This window comes from Heterodontus francisci, chromosome 20 (assembly GCF_036365525.1).
Source record: "Heterodontus francisci isolate sHetFra1 chromosome 20, sHetFra1.hap1, whole genome shotgun sequence".
NCBI classification, from domain to species: Eukaryota; Metazoa; Chordata; class Chondrichthyes; order Heterodontiformes; family Heterodontidae; genus Heterodontus; species Heterodontus francisci.
The window spans coordinates 74,203,096-74,222,114 of record NC_090390.1 but is presented as its reverse complement, the minus strand read 5'-3'; the positions used below and the strand labels follow the sequence as shown (position 1 = coordinate 74,222,114).

At 45.0% G+C, this 19,019-nt stretch overlaps 1 protein-coding gene across 1 annotated transcript in view; it reads left to right on the top strand.

Annotated features, from left to right (window-relative positions):
* Positions 1-19,019, top strand: part of LOC137380971 (VPS10 domain-containing receptor SorCS1-like) — a 1,096,116-nt gene that overhangs the window by 1,018,485 nt on the left and 58,612 nt on the right. Inside the window, exons 17-18 of the mRNA XM_068053386.1 lie at positions 13,025-13,138; positions 15,858-16,029. Of these exons, the coding sequence (XP_067909487.1) occupies positions 13,025-13,138; positions 15,858-16,029 (286 nt within the window). The remainder of the gene's footprint in view (positions 1-13,024; positions 13,139-15,857; positions 16,030-19,019) is intronic.

Sequence of the window (19,019 nt, the reverse complement as noted above, 5' to 3'; positions counted from 1 at the left end):
ATAGGTGCAATATAAATACAAGCTGTGGTTGTTATTTGGTGCATGTCTGTATTTCCCATTATCTAACTATACAATAGCATCACCCAGGGCTATAGCAATAGTTAGCCCCTCGTGATCTCAACAGGATACTCATATACCTCAGACACATGCACCTCTTCAATCTTTTTGACTGAGAAAGCACCTGTTAAGATGAGGCTGACGATGAATTGTTCAGCTACTTTCTTTCATGCCAGTGAACAACAGTTAAGATCAGACTTACTAAATTCAGCTGGTTTTCGTATAATAATGCAAAACAATAAGTGCGGTTTGCTTCCCCACATCAGTCGGTTGTCCTAATCATGAGAGGGTCAATTTTAACTCGGCCCACTTGGTGATAAATGGAGCAGAAGCAGCCCTAAAATGACTAAGCTACACACGTGTTGCCCTGTTTCCACTCTGATCCCGTCCACTGCCTTTTTGCCCAAAGACTGTGCAAAAGTGGTCCAAGTGTCCAGCCAAATCAGGCAGAAACCTCATTAAGGAATGAAAATTGGCATCCTATGATGTATAAAGAACCCTGACTGCAATCTGGAGGCTTAAATGGGCAGACTCTGATCCACGAATCCTCTGCCCCCGTGGTGCACAGCCTAATTAATGCTCCCTTAAGGGGCCACTGGAGGCCATTCAAGAAATGGCTCTTAAAGAGCAGGAGTGTTTCTCCTAGACTCACAAAAAATTCCAGGCCACTATGGGCCAGAGTTGGAGCTGACCAATGTACTGCCCACCCAGAACTGGTGCACTGCCACGGAGCACACATTTAGCACTGGTGGCTGGCCAGTGGAATGTAAATGAGGCCGAGGCATCGAAACAGCTTGGCCCTCCCACCAGCTAGATTGGGCCCTTTCTCCACTTGTTGATGCTGGCAGTTAAAATCAGCCCCAGATCACTTCTCTCTGCCTTGCTGCATCCAAGCCTTCTAAGTCTTGCTGAAGAGATTGCCCAAGAAGATTTTCAGTTTAGAAATTTAACTATTAGTGTGTGTTTCAGTCCCCGTTTTATTTCCCAGTGTTCACAATCAGAGGCGAGGGCCTATGTCAGACAACATTTTCTGAGCATCCAGACCAGGACCTTATTGATTATTGGGATAGGCTAATGAATTGCTTGTTATTTTCAGTCATTGGGGGAACAGTGTCAACTCCTTTAACATTGTAACAAGATTCTGTCACAGCTTTGTTTAATTAAAAGAAGTTGGGTGAATACACTTTGTTTTAAAAACCCAACACTTAAAGAAAGGCTTGCATTTATATAGCACCTTTCACTACCACAGCATGTCCCAAAGCACTTTACAGCCAAAGAAATACTTTTGAAGTGTAGTCACCATTGTGATGTCAGAAATGTGGCAGCCACCTTGTGCACAGCAAGGTCACGCCGACAGCAATGTGATAATGACCAGACAATCTGTATTAGTGATGTTGGTTGAGGGATAAATATTGGCCAGGACACCAGGGAGAATTAACCTGCTTTTCTCCAAAATAGTGTCAGGGGATCTTTTACATTCACCTGAGAGGGCGGATGGAGGCTCGGTTTAACAGCTCATCTGACTGGAGGTATTTCTGACAGTGCAACACTCTCTCAATACTGGTACTGAAGTGTCAGCCTAGATTTTGTGTGCAAGTCCCTGGAGTGGGGTTGAACCCACAACCCGAAGTCTCAGAGCTGGGAGTGCTACCACTGAAACACAGCTGACACAAAGGTTGGCAAACACCTTTGTATGAGGACAATGTCCATTGAAAGGGTCAACATTGCGTGTCATTGGGTCATCCACCCAACTGAAAGATCAAAATATTGAGACGCATCTGGGTTTGAACCATATCTTGGAACTTCATTTAAATGCTTTAATGAGGCCTGTTTCAAATGAGCATCCTAACCGCCTAAATTAAAGCCCATTTAAAGATGGCATCTGACAGGTGTCTGGCAAGAAGCCAACTGCCAGTTTGTTTTTCAATTGTCGTCTCACTATCGCCCTGTTCATGCTGAAAACTCAGGTGGTAGTGACTCGAAAATTACACACTCGGGCTTGAAGTACTTAGATGCTACAGCATCACTGGTTTCTTATCTGCCTAGAATTGGTGAGATTCTCAAGTATTTTTTCAGAACAGTACTAGGTGCAGCTTCAGTGTGTGAAGCTACTCCCTGACCTTTATCTATAATTATTTTCTCAAGACAATAGCATATAGTCTCAGTTTTTCTTTCCAATTTATCTATGCCTGGAAATGATGCTCTTCTTGTTTCTCCATCAACAGTTTTTAATATTTCTCCCTCAGTGGGCTGGATTTTGTGCAGGAGGCGGGGGTCCCAGCACTGGGCCTAAAAGTTGGGGAGATCTCCTCTGCATTTTTTCAGGCCCCTGGAGTGACCTTTGTCCATCAAAGTTGAAAGAGGTGGGATCCCCATCCATTTAAACATTTAATAGGGATGGGGATCCCACCTCCAAGAGCTGCTGGCCAATCACAGGGCCAGCAACCCAACAGTATCGGCAGTGCCACTAGGAGCAGTGGCCACTGCCGGTACTGCAGAGGCTTCAGACCCAAGCCCAGCGTTGGAACCCTGGACCCGAAGTAGGTGAGGTGGGGTCGCCAGGGCCAGTCCAGAAGGCCCCGGCGAGGGGTGTGGGCGTTCAGTCCAGCGGGAGGAGGGTCCCCGGGGGTACAGTGGTTCCTGGGGGGGGCGGGGAGGTGTCCTATACAAATTTCCCACGAAGGAGGCTCTCCCCCCCGAAACCCAAAGGGAGGGTGCCTTGTTTTCCAAGGCATCCTCCCCACACAGGGGCCCTGGGAAGAGGCCCTTAATTGACCGTCAGTAGGCCCCCGGGAAGATCGGGTCCGGCAATCCAGGCGTCGGGCTCCGTGGCGGCTGCGGCCACTCCAATTCTCCTCCCCCTCCCCCCACCCCCGCCACGGAACCCAACATGAGGCTGAGAACAAAATCCAGCCCAGTGTTTCTCCGTGCTGATATTTCTTGTAGTCGTCTGTGATTGTGCTAAAGTCTTACACATTTTCATGGTTCTCCATTGTGCCTTCTCTAAATTGCTGCATAAAAGCCTCCTGCAACTTTATTAGTTTTTGAAGGAACTAAACATCAATTGTCGTTTCCATTATTTATTTCTTCCTTCAATTTCCCAATGGCGACATTTGAACGAACCTTATATTGGCGGCCACGGCCATGTTAATAGATACCTCTGAAAGTTGCAACTAACTCATGGTTGGACCTGTCCAAAGTCATTTAATATCTGTGAGATCTCAAAGCCAGTTTAACCCCTTGTTGGAGGTCAAAGTAAGTTCAGGAGGTTAAAGCCGGTGTGCTGCTGAAGTACCCAATCCCTATCAATCCAATGCCTTTTGACAGTCTTTGAGATCTATCTCTCGGCAGCTGGTGATCCTCACCAATTGGAACACAAAACTTTCCACAAGGTTGCTTTGTTGACAGAATCAGAGTAAGTGGCCTAAGATGAGCAGTCCAATTATTTCTACAAGCAACATGCATCCTCATTAATCCCGACAACTCACTTCACGGATAAATGGGTCTTTTTCTGGTTGGCAAGATGTAACTAGTGGGGTGCCACAGGGTTCGGTCCTTGGGCCCCAACTATTTACAATCTATATTAATAACTTGGATGCAGGGTTAGAAGGTACTATAGCCAAATTTGCAGATGACACTAAAATAGGTGAAATAGTAACTTGCAATAAAGAAATAAGAAATTTACAAATGGATATGGACAGGTTAGGTGAATGGGCCAAAATTTGGCAGATGGAGTTTAACGTGGGGCGGCACAGTGGCGCAGTGGTTAGCACCGCAGCCTCACAGCTCCAGCGACCCGGGTTCAATTCTGGGTACTGCCTGTGTGGAGTTTACAAGTTCTCCCTGTGTCTGCGTGGGTTTCCTCCGGGTGCTCCGGTTTCCTCCCACATGCCAAAGACTTGCAGGTTGATAGGTAAATTGGCCATTAGCAATTGCCCCTAGTGTAGGTAGGTGGTAGGGAAATATAGGGACAGATGGAGATGTGGTAGGAATATGGAATTAGTGTAGGATTAGTGTAAATGGGTGGTTGATGGTCGGCACAGACTCGGTGGGCCGAAGGGCCTGTTTCAGTGCTGTATCTCTAAACTCTAAACTAAAACTAAATTCATGAGAGGTTTTGATAGGGAAGGTAGGGAGAAGTTGTTTTCACTGACTGGGGGGTCGGTAACCGGAGGACACAGATTTTAGATAATTGGCAAAAGGCACCAGATGGAGACGAGGAGAACTTCTTTTACACAGGGAGTTGTATGATATGGAATGAAAGGGGTTGGAAGCAGATTCAATGATGACTTCCAAAGGGGAATTGGATAAATAGCTGAAAAGGAAAAATGTGCAGGGCTATGGGGAAAAAGCAGAGAAGTGGGACTAATTGGGTAGCTCCTTCATAGAGCCAGCAGAGGCATGATGGATCGAATATCTCCGTCAGTGCTGTAAAATTCAGTAAGTCCAGATAGAGACTAATAATTCAAATATGCTGTTTACTTTCTCCGTATTAATGGCAGTTTCTGGTTTGAGTTTAGACTTCCAAAATTTGCAGTTTTTCTTTTCATAATCTCCAAACTCCTAATGATTTGTTTTTTGAGATGATTAACCTTTGCTAAGTACTTAAGAATGGCCATTCATTGTTGCACATTTATTGCTACCCTTAAAATGTAATAATCCCCAGTGGAGGCTGGGTCATTGAATATATTCAAGGCTGAGTTAGATAGATTTTTGATCTGCAAGGGAGTCAAGGGTTATGTGGAGCAGGCAGGGAAGTGAAGTTAACCACAATCAGATCAGCCATGATCTTATTAAATGACAGAGCAAGCTCGTGGGGCCAATGGCCTACTCCTGCTCCTATTTCGTATGTTTTTTTATGAACAAGTAGAAATTTCTGGAAGCCTGAAATAAAAGCCAATGAGGCTGAGGGTAGTCAGCATCTGCAGAGTTAGCTGGCAGTCAATGTTTTGAGTTGGAATCATGGAATCTCACAGCACAGGAGGAGGCCATTCAGCCCATTATGCCTGTGCCAGCTCTTTGAAAAAGTTTTACAATTAGTCCCACTCTTCTGCTCTTTCCCCATAGCCCTGTATTCTTTTCCTTTTCCAGTATATACCATTCCCTTTTGAAAATTACAACTGAATCTGCTTCCACCACCTTTTCAAGCAATGCATTCCAGATCACACCAACTCACTGCATAAAACAATTACTCTTCATCCCCTGCCTGGTTCTTTTGCCAATTATCTTAAATAATTGGCATCCTTCTTCAGAAGGGCATATTAATAAGAGCAGAAAAAGGGGGACGTAGAGAAAGAAAAATATATAAAATCATAAGGTGAAGAAAGACAGAGAGGAAGTGTCAGTGGATTGATTGTCGAGTGATGCAACAGGTCATTGCAATCAATTAACAGATAGAAACATTAAAGAAATGGGAGACATTAAAGAAGTAAAGGGTGTGTGAATAGTTTAAGCAGTGGGAGGTTTAAGGGAAAGGCAAGAAAATGGGATAGATACACATTATAGAAAACCTAGCGATCAGATTTGAAGTTAAAGCAGGTTTGAAATTTTACCTGAAGGTACTGATAAAGTATAGTGGATGTATCAGCTCCAAACATAAAATGCAGAAGTCAACAAGGAAGTCAAATCCCTCCCCCTTCACTGACACTGTGTCCTGATGAGGGTTTCCCCCACCCAAAACAACAACATATCTTTCCCTGATTGCCCCCGACCCCTGCACTCCAACAGACTCCTCTTAACCTCCTCCACAACTCCTGCTGTGAATGAAATGGAGGATCTAGCTAAAGTCTGCAACTGAAAGTGTTCAGACCAGAGAGAAGGGGGTCCAAGTGAGATTTTTTTCCTCAACCTTGCTTTGCACTTCATTAAGACATTGCAGGAACATAGGAACAGGAGGAGGCCATTTAGCCCCTCCAGTCTTCCGCCATTCAATGAGATCATGGCTGACATGTGGCCTAACTCTATATATCAGTGTAAGAGGCCAAGGAGCAGGAGATGGGGGGGTGGTGGCGGTGGTGGGTGAAAGAGGTGGGCCAAAGGGAGCTCAGGGTTAAGCTTGTGGATAGAAGAGAAGCAATTGACAGAGCAGGTCTCCCCAGTGTAGAACAGATTGTGCTGTTCACCGGTATTCATTGGGTTAACATTGCATATTGTGGTACAGTCACCTCCTCTTAATTTAAAGTCCCTTAATTCAATCATCATTCAATTCTTTAGTATTGAATTCTTATTTTGCAGTGTTATTTACGTTGCTTAATTCATATGATTCGATAATTCTTTTCCTTTATTTGTGTGAAAAATGACTTTGAATAATCAGGAGAGGACTGTATTCGTTACAAACACACTAATACAGCCATAGGAAGTTCCCTAGGTCATGACCGCAACAACAACCCACTTATTTGAAGCAGGTTATCCCTTCTGTTGAAAAAGTGGACAGAGGAATTTTTCAAGTCAATGTGCTCGTTACTAAAACTCATGGCGTGATTTCAGCAACGACTTGCATTTATATAGTGCCTTTAATGTAGTAAAACATCCCAAGGCACTTCACAGGAGCATCATGAAACAAAATTTGAAACCGTGCCACCCAAGGAGATATTAGGTCAGGGGCTTCGCCAAAGAGGTAGATTTTAAGGAGCATCTTAAAGAATGGGAGAGAGGTTTGAAGGCAGAGAGGTTCAGAGAGGGAATTCCAGATTCAGCTTTTACCATTCAATCTCATGGAACTAAAAGAAGCCCATTTGGCCTATCAAGCCCCTCTCCTTTCGCTGACCATGCACATTCTTCTCCTACACTCGACTGAACATAATTAAACTCCTGAGCAATGAACCACCAGGTTCTCCCCTGCATTTAGTTCAGTAAAACTCCAGAATACCTGACCTGCCTTACAATCCTACAGTGTATTCTTAACCAAATGCCTTGCCTTGGCTGGGCATTTTCATGGTCCCAGCTGCTTAAGGAACTTTCTTGTTCTGCACAGCATTCAATCATTTTTCTCTAGGCCGGGAATCGTGTTGAGCCTGCCTGAACTTATTTCACACGCGACCCTTAACAGCTGTCAAAGAAGTTAATGTCAGGCTCCAGAGGAAAAGCACACAAACTTCTCATACACGTCAAATACCAAGTCATATCTGAAGTTCTATTTGTTTTACAGTGAAGCCACATGTCAGCAAGGAGCTCTGCAATAAATCACTGAGTTAGTCTGTAACCTGGAACAACAAATCATACCTGTTGATAAAATCAGTTGTAAAATGGTCTTTAGATAGATTTGCTCCACTACAAAACACTATAATTAGATGACTAAATGCTATAAAATTCTATATTCAAAACAGATAATGCTGGGGAGTCCAAAACTAGAGACCATAATCATAGAATCATAAAAACTTACAGCACAAAGGAGGCCATTCTGCCCATCATGTCTGTATTGGCTGAAAAACAGCTATCCAGCCGAATCCCACTTTTGGACCACAGCCTCGTATCACTTTCCAGTTCTTGGTCTGTAACCCTGTGGGTCACAGCACATCAAGTGCATGTCCAAGTACTTTTTAAAATGTTATGAGGGGTTTCTGCCTCTGCTACCCATTTAGGCAGTGAGTTCCAGATCCTCACCACCCTCTGCGTGAAAAAAATTCTCCTCAACTCCCCTCTAATCCTTCCACCAATTACTTTAAATCTATGACCCCTGTTTATGGACCCCTGAACCAAGGGAAATAGGGCCTTCTTATCCACTCTGTTTAGACCCTTCATACTTTTCTATACGTTAATTAAATCTCTCCTCAACCTCCTCTGTTCCAGAGAAAACAATCACAGTCTATCCAAGCTTTTCTCATTGTTAAAATTCTCCAGTCATGGCAGCATCATCATAAATCCCTTCTGTACCCTCTCTGGTATGATCACATCCTTCTTGTAATATGGTGACCAGAACTATACACAGTAGTCTAGCTGTGTACAATTCCAGCATAACCTCCCAACTCTTATATTCTATGCCTTGGCTAATAAAAACAAGTATCCTGTGTGCCTTCCTGACCACCTCACCTACCTGCCCTGTTACCTTCAGGGAACTGTGGACATGACTCCAAGGTTCCTCTGTTTCTCTACACTTTTCAGTATCCGACCATTTATTGTCTAGATGATAAATATAAGAGTCGCTAATAAATTTAATAGGGAATTCAGGAGAGTTCTTTACCCAGAGAATAACTAGAATATGGAACTTGCTACCATATGGAATGATTGAGATGAAGAGCAGAGATATATTTAAGGCGAAGCTAAATAAATACATAAGGAAGAAAGGAATAGAAAGATATGCTGATCGGATGAGATGAGGCTTGTGTGGGGCATAAACACCAGCATGGACTGGTTTGGCCGAATGCCTGTTTCTGTGCTGTTAATTCTATGTAAAAATAAATGACAATATTCACTGCAATGCTTCGATAAGGATTAGCTTGGCTGTGGACAGTGTGGGCAGTTTGTCAACAGTTCTTATTTTGCAGAGAAAAAATAAGGTTTGATCTTGTGTATCAAACGAAGAAGTTCATGGGGTAGGATTTCTATTACAGCAAATTGGTAAACCTGTTCTTTACACACCTGCTAAAATAACACAGACCATGTATCTTCCTCCTGTATGGCTAACTGATAGCTTCACAAACTACACTTCTCTTGGATTCAGACTCTCTTCTAGCCATGCAGCTGCCATGAACCCTATCCCCTATTGCAGAATTTCAAATGTGGAGTTCACTGTCGCCTAGGATCAAAGACAGTTTTTCAATCCTTTTACATTCATCAGTGAGCCAGCTTAGTACTTCCATTTCAAACACCTGTTGTCAATATTAGACATGTTCAGATCAGGCTTGGGACAGTCAGATGAAGAGGAATATCCAGCCCCAAACGATGTAGAATGGCGCATGTTAATGCACCAGTTTGTCATTTTTGTTTCTTTATTTAAACTGTCCTTAAGTCAGTCTGAGTGGCATAACCAATTAGTTCCAGTTTAGTGCTGCTATGATCTGGGTGGAGGCTGCCTGAGCTCATTTCACAATGGGCCCTTACAGCTAGTGTAAGATCTTCAGCCCAGCAGTCTAGGATCAATTTGTACTCAAATCCCACAAGTTAAAGGTTAATGTTTAAGCCACTGAACCACACAGTTCCCCGAGCCAAACAGGTTTGATGGACCAACTTTAAAAAAAAACAAGTCGGCATTCTGACAGGATGAGGTGGGTTTTGTAAAATTTATTGGAATGCCTTTGAAAAAGGGACATTAATGGATGCTGCCTGTTATCTGATGGGACTCCAGACAGCGTTTCAACTAGGCTTTGAACCCAATCACCAAACAAACTTGTTCACAGGAGATCAATTGAGGACACACAATACAGCAATTTAATAACTCTGGAATTTCATTATTTGGCCAGTCAGGTTAAGCTGTAGCTAAATGACACATTTAAATAGACTATCCGTTTTTGACATTTAAACCAGCCTTTTACCATACTGGAGTTGAATCACAATTCATTCTTTACATAACTTTTCAAGTGTTTTCAACCTGTCAGTTTGAAAGCATTCATTGTTAGCTTCCTTGCTCACTTGGCTGATCTGATCTTATTTATGTACTGTGTGCTTTCAGGAGCAATGGTTCCTGAAGAATGTTCCACTAGTCTCCACAGTAAAGGTTTTTCTGCCTATTTGGAGAGCTCTCTGGCTTTGGTTTATGCATCTGAAAGCCAGCTCAACGATAAATTAATAAGACATTGAGCGACATCACAGGAAACAATGTTCAGTAAAGTCAAACAGCAGTAGTACTTATTCAGAGGTTCAGTGTTTCTCTCACTCTATTCCTCTTTTACACGCTCTTCTGCTCCCACTAGTGAATTCTTACATTTTACAATCAAATGCCAAACTCTGTAGAATCTAAACTAGCCATCTTGCATAATAACGAGCTCTGTGATGTTAGGATATCTACTCATTCCATTAAATAATGCCCTTGGTTGGTCATTGAGTGTTGTTTCAGTCGCTGTGAGGCAACTATGGAGTGACCTCTCCATGGCGCATGCCTGGGCAAATGTATGGAGGTTGAGAGTTGCCCAATCGTCAAAACCCCCCTCTCGGCCTTTCTGGTGGGGTCCAAAGGAGTGCAGAGCACGACATTTGGCACCGGTATGGCTGCAGGAACTGCCGGAAACATGCCAAAGGTGACACATGACCGCCTACGGGGTTCCGCTCCGGATTTTCTGTTAGGGTTTACTCCCTTAACCTTGGTCTCTCCCGAGACGCCTACAAGGCAGTGGGGTTGTTAGGGCCCCTACACAGGTGTAGGATGATGCCGGTGGGAGGAGGGGGTGCGAGGGGGAGGGGTGGAGGGAAGGGGGTGCAAGAGGGAGCCGGGAAGGGGGGGTGCAGGGGATGGAGGTGCAGGGGGAAGATGATGCGAGGAGGTTGCTGGGAAGGGGTTGTGAGGGGGGTGCGGGGGTGGGGGGTGAGCTGAGAGAGTGGAGCTGGGAAGGGGAAGGGGGGGTGGAAAGGGGGGGAAGGGGAAGGAGGGGGGGAAGAGGGGGAGAAGGTAATAAGCCATTTCCTCAGTTCCCACCATCGACGCCTGGAAATCTTGTCCGCGTCCTTTGGGAGGTGAGCGACATCCTCGGGCGCCGGTACCAGCATTGCCGACAGTGCACTGCAGATGCTCTCCGAGCCATCTCCCGCGGGCACTTTGAAGTTGCGGCCGAGGAGCCGTTCGTGGATTTTTGGGTGTTCGGGGCACCTTTTTGCTGCTCCTTCTTCTCTTCAATGGACTTACCGCACGCCGTGGCCGCAGACATTCTGGACAGTGAAGACAGTGGGTTCGGAGATCAAAGTATCACCAGCTGTACTTTGCAGTTTCGTCCGGATCAATTTCATTGAGAAAACAAAGAGCAGGTATGGCTGGGGGAGGGCAGTGGGCCCTGGTAACATAAACTAGCTGTTAGCTTGTAGTTAGGGCTAAAATGAACTGATTAAGGAACCAGGGGAGTTTAAACAGTTTAAGAGGGTAGATTAGGGGAGAAAACACTAAGAACGGGAGCAGATGGCCATGGATAGAGCTGAACAGCAAGGGAGCTTCCTATGGAGCTTACAGCCCAGGAGCCATCTTATTTGTCACATTGAGTGTGTTGATGATTAATCAACATGTTCCAGTAAAGGGTTAATCCTTGCTCTGAGAAAATTGATCAGATGGCGATACACATTTCTGATGTAACTGACTGATGCAAACTCAACACAATTATGCAAATTGATTCTTTAAGATGGCACAGTTAGTAGAATTCTTTATTTTTTTAAATTATTTTGAAGAATTGATGTGAATGTCTGGCATTGTCCAAGCAAATTGACATCATCAGTGTGTGGGAGCAAAATCTAACAGCAAGCAAAAATAAAAATAAAATGCAAAACCTACAAGCAGTTTTTCGAACTGTGTACTCCACTTTCTTTAAACAAAAACAGTTTTGATCAGATTTTGCCTTGCTTAAAGTGAGGGGCATTGATGCAGCAGAATAGAGGTTTCCATGTCAAGCACCCAGTGTCAGTGTTAAATCTTCACAGTTCATGGCCTGCAGCAGTCGAGCTCCTGTGTCTGTTCATCCCCTGTCCCTCCCCAAGTCCTGTTCTCAGTGCAGACACTGCCAGGGCCTGTGCTGTGCCAGGATGGCACGCAGGCTGTGCACATGTCCCAGACCATGGAATCTGCGGTGTTCTGCTCCCTTCATAAACACAGGGTGGAATTTTACTGGCCCCCAGGTGGCAGGCTAGGAAGTGGAGGGGCCGGTAAAATGCCAGACAATCGCGTTGGAAAGGCTCCCCAGTGCAGTCCTGCTACCTGGCCATTTTAACAGCAACAGGATCGGACGCGTAGCGGCTGCCCACTGACCGGAGGGCAGTAATTAAGGGTCACTTAAGGGGTCATTTTGAGAAACCACCAGCAATTTGCCGGCAGCAGAGCAGCCCCCCCACTGTGTGAAGAGGCCACCAGCTGCAAGGAGGCAGACTTCCTGCAGCTTCCAGGGTGGGGTAGAGGTTGCTATTTGAGCTGGCCCAAGGAGGGGGCCTCTAAGAGCGAAGACCAGTCCCGAGGCCCCAAAGACACCGCTTGGAGGGGTTACCTCAAAGTCACCTCAAAATGGAGACCCCCTCTTGTTCTGCTTGTAACTTCAGCAGCGGCCAGCTCTCTCGTTGTCGCTGTCGAGGCTGCAGAGCTTCTGCCCCTCTGATTGGACCAACAGCATAGAAAGCCAGCCTGCCATCCTTAATTGGACAACGGGTCTTGGCAGTGGTCAATTGAGAGGCCACCTCCAGGAAGATTGCCATCACCGTCCCACTGCCTACCCATGCAGGCTTGTGACCTGCATATGATCCTGACGTCAAGACTTACTCTGTTCCGAGAAAATCCCAGCCACAATGTACAGGTATGCCTCAATTTTAAAATTCCCATCGTTGTTTTCCAATCCCTCTATGGCCTTAACCCTCCCTATCCCTGTAACCTCCTCCAGCCCAACAACCCTTCGAAATTTCTTTGCTCCTCCAATTCTGGTCTCTTGCACATCCCCAATCTCCTTCACTCCACCATTGGTGACCACGCCTTCAACTACCTGGGCCCTATGCTCTGGAATTCCCTCCTAAACCTCTCCACCTCTCTAAATCACTCTCCTCTTTTAAGATGCTCCTTAAAACTTAGCTCTTTGACCAACTGCTTGACCAACTTATGTGGCTTGGTGTTAAGTTGTATTTGATAACAATCATGTGAATTTCCTTGGGACATCCTACTACATTAAAGGTGCTATGGAAATGCAAGTTGTGGTATGGATCTTGTAGATGGCCCCTGAGGAAATTTGCCTTGTTATCTTTGTCCTGGTGGATAATGTTGCTGGATTTCAGAAAAATGTACTTGCTTTATTCTCATTTCAGTGTTCTAAATTTTTCTTTCCCTGTCTCTCTCTCTCTCTCTCTCATATTGGAATAGCGATTATGGATATGAGCGTCACTCTGATGGAATGTGCCTACCGGCCTTCTGGTACAATCCGTCATTTATGGCAAAGGACTGTAGCATGGGACAGAGCTACCTCAACAGCACAGGGTGAGTACGCTGCTGTGACACTTCCATGTTTGTACTTGCCCGTTTGAATAGTTACACCATTTCAAGCCCTCGCATTCATGTTTATGGAGATCAAGATCAGGCCATTATGGTCCTCCACTAGAGACTGCAGGCTGGAAAGGACAGGCTCCGTTCTTTCACAGAGCAGTGAGATTAGTTCAACATGTTGTTTGACATTTGATTAGGTCAACGTATTGATTTGCATTCCTCCTTCTGGGGCTGGATTTAAATGGTATTTGAAATCAGAACTTCTGAGGGTGACCTTTGACACATGCCAGCTTTGTCTTTAGACAGATCTCTTTGTCTTTTACAATAGGAATAGGGAGAGGCAATATATACTTAATGACACAATTCTAAAGAGTGTGGAGGAGCATAGGGACCTGGGGGTGCATGTGCTTCGATCTTTGAAGGTGGCAGGACATATTGAGAGTGTGGTTAGTGAAGCATATGGGAACTTGGGCTTCAGAAATAGCAGCATTGAGAACAAAAGCAGGGAAGTTATGCTGAGCCTTTATAAAGCTTTGGTTAGGACCCAACTGGAGTATTGCATCGAGTTCTGGTCACCACACTTTAGGAAGGTGAGAGGCTGCAGAGGAGATTTACCGGAATGGTTCTAGGGATGGAGGATTTTAGTTACAAGGTTAGTTTGGAAAAGCTGTGTTTGTTCGCCTTAGAACAAAGGAGATTGAGGGGAGATTTACTAGACGTGTACAAGATATTGACAGGCTTAGATAAGTTAGACAAGGAAAAACTGTTCCCATTAACAAATGGTACAAGGACTAGGGGACACAGATTGAAAGTTTTGGGCAAAAGATGCAGGAGGAATATGAGGAAGCACTTTTTTACGCAGCGGGTGGTAATGACCTGGAACTCGCTGCCCACAAGTGTTGTGGAAGCAGAGACAACCAATGACTTCAAGAGGAAGTTGGATGGCCACTTGAGAGAAATAGACTTGCAGGGCTATGTGGATCGAGCCGAGGAATGGAACTGACAGCATAGCTCAATGGAGAGCCGACATCTCGATGGGCCGAATGGCCTCCTTCTGTGCTGTATATGACACTATGCTACAAAGTACTCCATCTCAGGTGGAGTCGAATCGAGGAAAACTTAGCCCATTCCTACGATGCCATCCCATTGCCAATGCAGAGCAGCCTTTACAGTAGAAAAGACCAAGGGTGATTGGAGGAGAATTATATAAAAGTTGGCAAAATGGTAACGAAGAGGGAACTTTTTCACAGTTGCTTCCAGTGACCTCTCCACTTCTGTTGACGAATTCAGTGGTAGATTTCTTGCCTGTCACACAGCCTTGCAGTACCTCATCCAAGTGACGATTCTTCATGCATGGCCTTGAGATTTTTTATTCCATTAAATTCTTGGCTGAAACAATGAAGTTCGTCACTGAATAGATGTGTTCAGCATTTGGAGCACATTGCACAGTCAGAAAATGGTAGCTGTGCAATTGAGAAACAGCAGGGACTCTGTGAAAGTAAATCAAATCCTTTACTAAGCTTGAATCACTTGGTGAAACCTGTTCATTAGTTCTGTTGGAAGGATTGAAGGGATCGGTCATCAAAATTAGCTACACTGCAGGAGTAGGGTGTATGTAGAGCATGTCATTCCCTATTTGTTGACAACATAAAACACAATAAAGACAGATTGGTTGCACTCCGAGAAGGTTCACATAAATTTACAGGAAATTAATTAACACATGTTATCATGAGAACAGTTAGATTGATTTTAGCTTCTTATTATTGATAGAGATAGATGCCTTTTTATCTTTACGACTATTTGAAATGCCTTTTGCTAAAAAAAAGCCAATAAGCCTTTGAACAGAGAACATTTACATTTTCCCTTTTTAGTCCCCATCACTTCTGTTTTCGTGTTGTTGAACTGTTACCCTCCAGGCAGCATGTAAGGGCATCAAACCATTGATGTTGCTCTCTACTAGGTTGAAAGGACAGTTATTTCCCTTTGATGACATTTTCCTCTCTTAATCTATCTCAGAGATAAGCCTCTTGACTAAAAGACTGGTTTTAAACTGCAAACGCATCCATGAAGAATAGTCAGTCGAAATTAGCATTTGGCCCCAGGTTCTCAGCATGTGGGGTCAATCCAAATTACTAACTTGGGTTATTACTCCAAACTCTTAGCATTGGAGTCAACCCCAAATTTCCGCCATGGATTCAGCATCAAGTCCCCAGCACGGAATCAGCCTCAGGTTCCCAGCTCATGGGATCAATCCAACTTGATGCCTTGGGTTAAATCTCCTAGGATTGGAGTCAACTCCAGGTTTCCATGTTATCTCTATGGGACCCTACCACACAGAAAATCTTCGATTTCCAATATGAAAGATCATACAAAATTATATAAGAGTTTGCAGCACAGAAAGAGAGCATTTGGCTCAACTGGTCCATACTTATGCTCCATGCAAGTCTCCTCCCTTCCTACTTCATCTAACTCTATCAACATAATCTATTCCTTTCTCCCACATGTATTTATCGAGCTTCCCCTTGGATGCCAAGACTGCAGTCCAACTCTCCTCCATTACAACTACTGTATAAGCTATATTTTTCTAGATAATTTTTCTTTCCATCAGTCAGTGCAATGAAAATGTCACACCTGTGTCGTGTACGCAAGACTGCAGCAAAGCAGTGACAATACTAAAACTCTACTTTAATTCAATGTTTTTAAATTTATACAGTTATAGAAAGGTTGGCTCCAATAATTGCACGGACGGCGTCAGAGAACAGTACACTGCCAAACAGCATCAGTGCTCCAGCCGGGCTCCACGGGGCCTACATCTCGTCACCAGCAATGGCAGACTGGCTACCGAGTCAGGACAGAACATCACCTTCATCGTGCATTTAGAGGAGGTGAGCTTTCTTACGGGAATGTCACACTGGGTACTTTCAATCATTTCCTCTGGTGGGAGAAGTCCAGAACAAGGGGGAATAGCATTAAATTTAGAGCCAGGCCATTGATAGAATCAGAGAAAGTTTACGGCACAGAAAGAGGCCACTTGCCCCATCGTGTCTGTGCCGGCCAAAAAACGATCCGCCAATTCTAATCCCACCTTCCAGCATTTGGTCCGTAGCCCTGTAGATTACGGCACTTAAGGTGCATATCCAGACACAATTTTGAATGAATTGAGGGTTTCTGCCTCAACTACCCTTTCAGGAAGTGAGTTCCAGACCCCCACCACTCTCTGGGGGAAAAAGTTTTTCCTCATCTCTCAAATTTTTTTACCAATCACTTTAAATCTATGCCCGCTAGTCACTGACCTCTCTGCTAAAGTAAATATGCCCTTCAGCTCCACTCTATCCAGGCCCCTCAAAGTTTTGTACATTTCAATTAGATCTCCCCTCTGTTCCAAGGAGAACAACCCCAGCCTATCCAATCTTTCCTCATAGCTGCATCTTTCCAGTCCTGGCAACATCCTCGTAAATCTCCTCTGTACCCTCTCTAGTGCAATTACATCCTTTCTGTAATGAGGTGAGCAGAACTGCACACAATTCTCAAATTGTGGCCTAACCAATAGGTTATGCAGTTCCAGCATAACCTCCCTGCTCTTATATTCTATACCTCGGCTAATACAGGAAAGGATTCCATCATTCAGCAATGATGTCAAGAAACATTTCTTCGGATAAAGGGTAGTGGAAATCTGGAACTCCCTTCCCCAAAAGCTGTTGAAGCTGAGGGGCTGTCGGGGGGGGGGGAGGGGGTTAAAGTGTCAAAGGAAAAATTCGAAACTGAGAGTGATAGATTTTTGTTAAGCAATAGTATTTAGGGTTATGGAACCAAGGCGGGTAAATGAAGTTAAGATATAGATCAGCCATGATCTAATTGAAGGAAAAACTGTTCCCATTAACTGATGGTGCAAGGACTAGGGGACACAAATTGAAGGTTTTGGGCATGAAATGCAGGGGGAATGTGAGGAAGAACCTCTTTTACACAGCGAATGGTAATGACCTGGAACTCACTGCCTACGAGGGTGGTGGAAGCAGAGACAATCAATGATTTCAAAAGGAAATTGGATGGGCAATTGAAGGAAATAAACTTGCAGGGCTACGGGGATCGAGCAGCAATTGGGACTGGCTGGATTGTTTTGTGGAGAACTGGCATGGACTCGATGGGCCAAATGGCCTCCTTCTGTGCTGTAAATGACACTATGGCCGGAATTTTAGCCCCCCCCCCCCCAATAAGCAGGTTGATGAGGGGGATGTTGGGGTTGTAAAATGGACTGGGAGGCACGGGGGGCCTTTCCTGACCCATTCCCACCTCCGCCTCTATTTTATGCGGGGCAGTGGCCCCAGGCCAATCATTTAATGGCCACTTAAGGGCCTTCACCTGTCGCCATGGGGATTTTACCCTTGGACGGTCGGGCGGCTCAGGCCTGAGAAAAGCTTCCTGACAAAAGCCGGTGACTTTCTGACGGCCTGGGGGAGGGGTCCCTCATGATCAGGCACCTTATGCCTGATGGAGGGCCGCCCTCACTGCCCAAACCACCCCCAACACCTAACACACCCCCCCGTCCCCCCAGATCGACCACTCTTGCCTCACTGGGGCCCAACCAATCACCCCCAGCGAGGCCCCAAAAACTTACCTTTTCCCAGGGCTTCCTTCCTCTTCTTATGGAAGCTGGGTTGCAGCCCCAGCAGTGGTCATCGCTCCTAGTGGCACTGCTGGGGCTGAGCTGCCGGCCCACTGATTGGCAGGCAGCTCCATTAGGCGGGACATCCTGCCTCAATGAGGTGGAAGTCCCACTCCAGAACAGTTAATGGCCTGGGGACCGTAAAATGGGGTCTGGATCCCCAGGCCAGCGGAGGCAGGATCCCCACCAACTTTTCAGTCGGTGGATGGCTCCTGCCCGACGAAAGTAAGATTCCGGCCTATGACTCTATAACAGGCTCCAAGAGCTGAACGGCCGACTCATTTTCTTGAGTCGTCACCAACTGCGTTGGTTATCCGCATACGAGAAGAGCAAGAAAAAAATTGATTTGTATGAAGTAATGACCATCAGTCATTAGCAACAGCCTACAATATTAATCTGCACAATACTAACTGAGTTGCTCAAAATGCTCTACATCTTACATGAAATATCACAATAGCCAGTAGTTAAAGTGGAATTTGTTAACAGGGTGATATCACCTTGTCTATTCTCGCCATCTTTTCTTCATGCAAGTGAAAATGTTATTTGTAGCAGGAGTTTTAAAATAAAAAATGTAATCCTTTGCTTTCTTTGAAATACCTTAAAGGCAATTTTCTGCTTCAGTCCCTGGCCTTTGGTATCCTTCGGCTTTCAATCCTTTGCCTCTAAGGGATTTCTTTCTAAATGTTGTTTAAGCTTAAATGCAACTTCAGTTTTGTTGCTGAAACCATCCCACAAATGTAAATGAGGCAGATTAGGTTATTTTTACGGCCCCTCTGCCTTGCAATCTCTATGGCTGAGAAGGAAATGTCGAGCGACTTCCAAGTTACACATCGTCCTGACTCGGACATCAATCGCCACTCCTTCATTGTCACTTCATCAGTATCCTGGAATTCCTGACTTATCACTGTCGTCAGCAGAAGGAATGCAACTGTTTAAGCAGAAGCCTCACCACCACCTCCCCACCTGGACAGGCCTCACACTCACACCCACGTCCAGAGTAACAAACAATGGACTAACGGAAGCAGAAAACACAGAGATTCATTCATGGTGATTAACTAGAAAGGAGTAGGTAATGTAATAATTTAGTCCCCTGATGCTCAATCTGCCCTTTCATTAAAGTAATTGGAGCAGAAAATTTGATTGATGCATCGATAGGAAGAGACAGCAGGTATGTTGCCACCAGCCTACTAAGTGGAAGTATCTCCAAGCTGA